Below are 8,887 nucleotides of genomic sequence, written 5' to 3'. Positions count from 1 at the left end.
AAGTGGGGCCTGAACAAGATTCCATTGAAAACCCTAGATTTTTAGATAACCCACCCACTTTGCTATCTAAACCCAGCCCCTTATCCAAATCTATTTCAATAGAAAACCATTCATGTCCTTTGAAACCCAGAAGACAAAAACTACCTACCTTCTCACTGTTCAAACCTCAACTACAATCTCATATTGAGGTGCAACCAAACATTGAGAGTGAACCAAACAGTGAGCCTCAAACAGTCCTTGAGAGTCAACAAAACACTGTTAAGCTAGACAAAGTGACTGTGAAGGATGAGGAGGAGGAGCAGGAAGGGGATGATGAGTTGATGAGGTCTGACCCTAAAGATGATGAAGTGATTCTCAGTGAAGATGACTATCTATGAAGATTAAGATGATGATGACATATTTGCTGAGAAAGTAGATGCTGGTATTACAAAAACAATGCTTCAGAGTTTAGAAGGTGCTTCTGGTGAGATTTGTGTGCATAATGCTGGTCATGTTGAAGATGAGGATGTAGAAGAGGAATTCACTACTACCAAAAATTGGAATAAAAAACGCAAGATATAAAACGGATAACTTAGATAGGCGATCTCTATGATTATATAGAACTCCTATCTAAGTTAACCATTCTATTTGATTTATTTAATATTTTTATTTTTACTATTTCCTCAGTTTCTTTTTAGTTGACACGTTTCTTTAGTCATGTTTGCCAATGCATAATTTCAACCATTTATATCTTTGTTACCGCATAAACAAAAATTATGAAAATTTGATATTTTGAAAATATATATCGTGAAAAATCTTACAAGATCCCACATGACTATGTTTTGCATACGTATGAAGCACAAAACACGGTCAAAGGGGAGTGTGTTAATAGTGCTAAAGTCAAAACGTGTCAACTAAAAAAAATGGAGGTAGTATATAGGTGTAGACACCCAAATGTGTCTCCCCAAAACTAAACCCAGTGATGAGTACCTTTCACTTCATTTGATTATCGAACGAGGTGAAAGTGTGAAAAGTCTAGTGATGAGGATGTTTTTATTAAAATATCTCTTCTTTCTGTTTTTGAAAATATTTCTTTTCTCACCCTGTTTTATGAAAACGTGCATTCCAGTTTAGTTTTGTCCATGATAAGGGTCCAATAATGGTGTATTTGGATGGGGTTTGAAAAGACCTTTCCAACGATATATTATAAGCCCAATTCCGATGAATAATGAGGAAGTTATGACCAAAATACTAAACTGAGCTCAAATCGAATTTTACCTACGGCCCAATGATCATGTGGAGGGTTCAAAGGTTTAATCCCATTCCTAAACTAATTAGGATTAATTAGAAGTTTCCATAAGTTTCTAAAAGATCTTAATTATCCTTTTTGAAAAGATAAAATCAAGGAATTTGAAATTGAATAAAAACTTTCCTTTTTTAAGTCCTAATTCTATTCGAATTTAAAGATGTTCAAAGACGGTCAGATATTATATTTGTGCCTCATAATTTTTATCCAAACCTTATATGGTTGTATAGATCTTGAAATTATCTTTCCAATGATACATTATAATATTAATTCCAAGCTATAACGAAAAATATATGAAAGGAATATGAAACTCTATCCAAAACTGACACCGTTCCACTATTTCGGCCATATCTTTTTTATGTACAAAATATTTTAATCTGATTCCAATTGGGTTGGAAAGTAGACTTCAAGAGCTTTCCAACGACATATTATATGACTTATTTGGACTTTTGGATCAAAAGTTATGATAAAAACAAAATTCGCAAAAACTACTGACCGACGAGTTTTATTTCGATTCGAATCCGGATTCTTTTTCTTATTCTTCGACTCTCTTTTTTCCTATAAATAGAGGTCACATCTCCCTTTTTTCCAATCATCTACAATCATCAACAATCATCAACTCTCATCTACAATCTACAATCTACAATCAACTCTCATCAAGAATTTCTTGATTCTCTCTCTCTTTCTAAACCAACCCTTTTCACAAACAAAATTCCTCATACATTAGCATTAGACCCACCTAGCCAAGTTCAAAGTTGCCTTCGCCCTAGACGTGAAAGGTTATAATTTCTGAGGGTTTGGTCCCTAATCTCTATTTCAATTATTTGATTTAATTGTTTTGATTTACATTTTCCTTGAAGTTACTAACGCGTGTATTTTGTTATTAGAAAGAGATACGAGGCATCAAAGTATGTAATCTTCTTGCTCTATTCTCGTAGAAAGCATGTTTAAATTTGTTTAATTCCTAGTATCATGTTAGGATGTTATTATTGCTTTCTAGTATCATGTTTAGGGTGCCTTTTACTCTTTTCTAATATCATGTTAGTATCATGCTAGGGCTAAAGCTTTGATCTTTATTGCTTAGTGACATGCTAGGATTTATTATTAATCTTGTTAGTATCTTGCCTAGGATCTTGATATTATATTTAAGCTTTATTATTAACATGATTATAATTATGATTTATGATTATCATGTTGCTTGATGCTTATTTATTGTTATTGCTTGATCACGCCTTTTACGCATGTTTAAAGGGAATTTGTACTTGTAATCACGCTTAATAAGATAATTAATAATCTTGTTTAGGCTAATATGATTATAATTCAAGTGATCGCCAATAATAGTTTTGCTTGTGCATTAATATTCAACCAACATAGATAAACAGGTTTAGGGTTAATCTGTTGATTGCATGTTAGTCAGAAAGCGCACATGAATACGAGAAGAATAAAGTAGAGGCCTATTATTAGGGCAGGTTCAATCTCTTTTAGGTTGGATTTGTACCTTCATCCCCGAACCCTATTTTGTTCAAGACCTTTTGGAGTTGACGATCTCCTGGATCGTTAAGGGGTGTAATCTTCACCTTGTGAACGGTTTACAAGTTCCTAAAACTTGTTGGCGACTCTTTTGCTCTAGCTTCCTTCCCTTTGGATGCCACCATGCTTAAGTGTATGATCACAGTGGGATTCAAGTTTGGGGTAATGTTTGAAATATTCCCTATAATAGGACACCTTTCTTAAATAACTGTTCTATTTGATTTTAACATTAAAAAAAAAAAAACAAAAAAAACAAAACAAAACAAAACAAAACAAAACAAAAAAAAAAAAAAAAAAAAAAACAGACAAACCCTATCTCTGAGTGGATTTGACGGCCCTTCTTATTACATTCTCTAACTTGTCTAATAGCGCTGCTCATGCCTTCTTTCTCTTCCCTACTCTTCAAAACTTTCCTCTTTCTCTCTTCCTCTCCTCATATCTAGTTTAGAGCTTTACCATTGCTATAACCCTAACTCCAATAAACATAATCTCCTCTCCATCACCTTCTCTAATTGAAGAACATACACCCACCTCGGCCTCAATAAAAAAAAAGCCATAATTTGGAGCTTTGACAATGGGGTAACAAGCAACTAATAGAAAACTCGAATTCAACAATGGCGTAACAAGCAACGATTTCGTCAAGCAGATCAGCTTCTATCTCCTCTCTTTGATTTCATACGAGCCTCGATTTCTTCGGAATTAGATTTGATTGTCGAATTCTTATGAGCATCAATTTTTATTCGAATCATTGATTGTGAGGGTTGTGATTTTTGGATGGAATTCTATAAGTTCATTGTTAATTTTTTTTTTGACAGAAAGTTCATTGTTAATTGTCTTGCATTGTTTGTTCTTTTTCTTTTCCCACATCTACTTTTATTTTTTTGGTTTTCATTTTTGTTTATTTTTCATTCGATTAGTGTGAGATTTTACTATTTTGATTAATGAATTTTTGTGATTGTTTATTAATTTTTAAATGATAATGTTGAAGATCTACAATTTTGTGCATTTGTTTTGTTTTGCCCACGTAGTGAACATATGATTAAATATATTATTGTTAAAGATGTTGTATTTTTATTTTCAATGTACCTTATACATTAATAACTTTTTTGTTTGTTTATCTCTATAAATTAATCGGATAAAAGGAGAAGAAACTCTGAAAGATCTTCATGGATTCATCACTTTTCAGTATCATGTTATTTGATTTTTTTTTACACTTGAATGGTATCAAAATTTCCTAGAGATGTAATTAATTCAATAAAAAGAATAATAAAGTTTGTTTTAATTTGGTATTTGACTTTTCCTTTTACAATTTCAATTCAATTTGATTTATGGATTGATGATGTAGATTAGTAGATATGCAATCTCCGTAATTTGTGCGAAATTAATTTTTTTTTTTTTAAAATTGACTTAGAGAATGGTTATCTTAGCCAACCGTTCTTTTTTATTATGTTTTTTTAAAAGCTTATGAAGGAGAAAAGAGAATTGTTATCTCACATAACCGTTCTCTTTTCTCTAGCACATAGAATCCCTCTTACACCCGTTCTGTAAACTTAATACATCGCTTAGAAGAAGAATCCCTTTCTTTAAGGCCTATTTCAACCGTTCTCTATTCCCCTTTTTTGTAGTACTGATTAGAACCAGGTCAAGGGCTTGAGGATGATGAGGTGCAAGACAGTGATGGGGATGATGTGAACAAAGTAGGGTCAGATGATGAAGGACCAAATTATCCCATATTTAACCCAGCTCTTGATTTTAAGCAATAGATAACACTGAAATTTAGGCTTAAATTCCCTTCTAGTTGGGTTTTTAGAAAAGCATTAAGAAACCATGCCATAGAGAATGACTATGATTATTATTTCCTTCATAATACATCTTTGAGGGTTTCTGCTTACTGTGCAAAGAGATGTACTTGTTCTTGGGAAAAAGGGAGGAGGTTGTATAAGTGTAAGTGCAACCAAAAGAGGAAGTGCAGGTGGAAGGTTCATTGCATTAAGCTTAAGGGTGAGGAAACTTTATAGATAAAAAGCATCATAGATGAACATGTGTGTGGTCATCAACATCTATCAAAACATCAAGGTGACCTCAACATGCCTTGCAGAAAGGTATTTAGAAGATTTTAGAGATGATCCTGATGTGAAATTAGGTTCATTCATTAGTAGGGCTACAAGAGAAGTGCAAGCTGAAATTGGGTATTACAAGGCTTATTTTGCAAAGAAACTAGCTTTGAAAATGTTGTTTGGCGATGCTCCTGATGAGTATAACAAAGTGTAGGACTATGCAGCTGCAATATGTAAGTATAACCTTATTCCCAGCTAAGGTGGTTGGTATTGAAAACCCAGGAAGCACAACTATAGTTAAGGTGGTTGGTATTGAAAACCCACCCCCTCTCTTCCAAAGAATGTATGTGTGCTTATAGCCATGGAAGGAAGGCTTTATGGCTTGCTATAGGCCTATACTTGGAGTGGATAGAACTCACCTGAAAGGCCCATTTCTTGGCATTTTGCTAATGCAGTTAGTGAAGGACATAGCTTATGTGGCTGCTTCTGTAACTTGATTGTATGAAAGGGAAGAAGATGTGACATACATGTCTGATAGGCAGAAGGTTTGCTAGCTTATTCCCTTAATTTTATTTTATGTTTTCTCTTCTTTTATTGCATATTTTAGCACATGATTAACTGGTTGCTCATGAAATGCATGCAGGGTCTGTTGGATGCTTTTAAGAGTGTTGTGCCAAGTGCAGACATTAGGTTTTGTTGTAGATATATCTGGTCTAACTTCAAAACTAAGTTCCCTAGTGAGTTTTGTAGGGAGTACTTTTGGAAGGCAATAAGATTTTCAACTACGGTAAGTTAATGTGTTAAGTTTACATTGTAATAAGATGTCAAAGGTTTTATTGAATATGGCATTTATGTATGGTTTCCTGCAAATTTCAGCATCATTTTGACCAACATATGGCTGCAATTAAAAGAATAAATGTTGAAGCTTTCAAGTATTTTGAGGCAATACCAGCATGTAATTGGTCAAGGCATGCTTTCACTACAAGGTCTAAGTCTGGTATGATTCTAAACAACTGTTGTGAGAGCTTTAATAATGTTTTGAGAGAATCTAGAACCAAATCCATCATTTCCCTTATGGAGTGGATTATGAGATATGTAATGAAAAGATGTTGTGCAAAGAGGAAGGTTTGAAAAACTTTGAAGGAATTATTATGTTTTATGTAGTAAAAATGATTAAGAATGGAATGAAAAATGTGTCAAACATGAGAGTGAACCAGGTTGGTTTGTTTGAATTGAAGTAGATGATGATGGTGATACTTTTATTGTGAATCTTCAAGATAAAGTATCTGGGTGTTATAGGTGGAGTCTATTAGGGATTTCATGTTACCGTGCTCTGGCATGTATTGCAAAGAGAAGGCTGCAATATAAGGAGTTTGTACACCATGCTTACCATGTAAGCACATATGCAGCCACATATGCCCCTATTTTCAAAGCCATGCCAAGCTACAAAGAATGGGAAAGTCAGCCCTACCCTAAACCACTACCCCCTCCTTATAGGAAGATTCCTAGTAAACCAAGTAAGAAAAAAAAAGAGTGAAAGAGCCTGGAGAAGATTACGAGAGGCAATTGGTGCAAAGAACAAAGAAGCTGAACAAGTGCTCCAACTGTGGTGGTGTAGGGGACAACAAGTCTAAGTGCCAAAATGTAAGTCAACCACCTAAGGAGAATACCAAGGGTGGAAGACATAGAGAAACACCTCCTACGTCAGAAGTTACTCCCGCAACCACTACATCAGCATTAGTACCAGCAAGCACTTCTGCACCTGCATCAGGTTCATCTGCAGCAACTACATACCACCACTACCACGCTAGAGTTCAGAAAGGAAAAAGAAAGGCAGGCACAACTTCAACAACAGTAGCACCATCTAGTTCTGGTGTATCAACAAGGGTAGCAAAGGCAAGATAGGCAGCTACAACGACTACAACAGCAAGAAAGACAAAGAAAACATCTTCCTTGGCTAATGTAAATGCCAACAATGATGTTGTGTACTCTTCACAAGCTCCTACTACTGCTACCACCTCTGCCAAGAAGAAGAGAAGAGCATAACAAAGTCTGCTTTACTTATATATCTATTTTTGAGAACTTATTAATTGTTATTTTGTGTGCATTTTTAATCATATGCTACTTTGATTAGCAATAATTGTTATGAGTGGTTTATGACATTGCACCCTTTCATTTATGGAAGTTAGTTTGTTTGAGTAAATGTTGCTTAACTGTTGAGTTTAACACTTAGGATAACACTTGATGATATTTGCAAACATATAAACTTTTCATTAATAGACCATTAAAAGGCCAAACCAGCCCACATAGCCAACTTAAGGGCTTTAATTCCATTACATTGCATAATGTGGTTAAAGAACACCACTACTAACCAATCAACTTAACAACAACAACACTAACTACAACAGAAACAACAATACAAGCAGCAACAACTACACCAATTTGTTCATTCTCTTGTCTTGCTATGATCTCATTCTTGTTCCACTTCTTCTTCTCAATGTTGTCAAGTTGTTGAGAAAGCCTTCTCTTCAAACTTTCAGTACATTCCAATTTAGCTTGCACCAATCTCAAATCAGTGGCAAGTCTGTGCTTTTCAGCAATAAGCACCTTAGTAACATCCCTTTGCCAATTCAAGATTTCTTCATTTACCCATTCAAAGTAGTTGCGACCTCTGTGTCCTGTCTCAAAGTTGTAGAATTTGCAAGTCTTGAACCTCCTCCCTGGATTCTCATGTGTCCATGAGGTCCTAAAAGCAACTAGAAGACCACAAAGCACTTCTGACCCCTCGACATTACTGCTACCTCCATGCTACAAAACATTGTTGGGATTAATTAATCCCCAAATCAAAAACCCTAATTCTAATTTATAACCCTAACTAACGATACTTCACAAACTCAACAAAATTATGGAATAAGTCTTTAATTAAAGCTACTTACATGCCTTGTAATTATGTTAATTGAGTATATTTGTAGAAATTGGAGCTCAAAATTGGAGTTCACCTTCTTCAAAGGAGAGCAATGGAGTTTGGGTGGAAGAACAGGGGAGATAAGAAAGTTTAATTGGGAAAGAAATTGAGAGGAGAGAGAAAATTGAATTGGAGGGAAAGAAAGGGTAAAAAATTAGAAGGGAGGGGTGGTAAACCGGCGCACGTGCCTCACACGTGATAGTCAACGCCGTGAAACCGAGTCAACGGGTCTGAAACCGCCCTCAGGTGTGACAATACAAAAAATATCTAGTATTAGGTGTGTTCTAACAAAAAAAATTTTATAAGGTGTTTTTTCACAACAATTTGGTTTTAAAAGGTGTTATTTGACATAATTTCCATTTTTAAATAAATTAAATAACAATGCATTATGTATGCGGCTATCGAAACCATATAGCCGGACAAAGTAACCCCTATAAAATTGATCAACTAACCCCTGTAATACTAACTAAGTAACCTCTAACACTTACTAAGTAACCCTTCTCTATAACAGTGATTAAGTAACTACTATAACACTGACCAAGTAACCCTTATAGCACTAACAAAGTAACTCTTGTAATAGTTGGTGACACGGTTTGACAACTACGTATAAAAGTTTGTGATTAAATATATTATAAATGGATTTTACTTTAAATTAAAGAATATTTTAAAATGAATTTGATGATGGAAATAGAATTAAGTAATAGGATATTTATTAAAAGTTATGATTAATTTTGTATATATGAAATGTTAGAATTTTATCGATAATAAAACTCTATAAAAAAATTTTATCTTAAAAAATCTATCCAAAAATCAATGACTTAGCATCACATGTGTCACAATAATACCTATTTATCTCCTACGTATGTGACGCGACACTTGGCGAAAAATTGAAATGCCAAGTGTTCGCCAAGTGTCGATATCTCGTGGTCTAGCTACGAGACCGGCTTTATTTATTAGTGATATGATAACATAACTCTACTATTTTATATCACTAATGTTGACTTGTCTAATTGTCTTAGATGGTTCATTTAAAAGAGTTGTTTTAAATGC

At 34.3% G+C, this 8,887-nt stretch overlaps 1 protein-coding gene across 1 annotated transcript; it reads left to right on the top strand.

Moving 5' to 3' along the window:
* The first annotated feature begins 3,398 nt into the window (after nucleotides 1-3,398).
* On the top strand, nucleotides 3,399-7,034 carry LOC145572446 (uncharacterized). Its single transcript, XM_081631421.1, has 3 exons — nucleotides 3,399-5,417; nucleotides 5,516-5,659; nucleotides 5,749-7,034. The coding sequence occupies exons 1-3, from the start codon at nucleotides 5,400-5,402 to the stop codon at nucleotides 6,001-6,003; spliced, it is 417 nt and encodes a 138-aa protein (XP_081487547.1). The 5' UTR covers nucleotides 3,399-5,399; the 3' UTR covers nucleotides 6,004-7,034.
* Nucleotides 7,035-8,887: the final 1,853 nt, after the last annotated feature.

This window comes from Chenopodium album, chromosome 12 (genome assembly GCF_948465745.1).
Source record: "Chenopodium album chromosome 12, dcCheAlbu1.1, whole genome shotgun sequence".
Taxonomy (NCBI): domain Eukaryota; kingdom Viridiplantae; phylum Streptophyta; class Magnoliopsida; order Caryophyllales; family Amaranthaceae; genus Chenopodium; species Chenopodium album.
The sequence above is the reverse complement of the archived record's forward strand: the minus strand, read 5'-3'. Positions and strand labels throughout refer to the sequence as shown.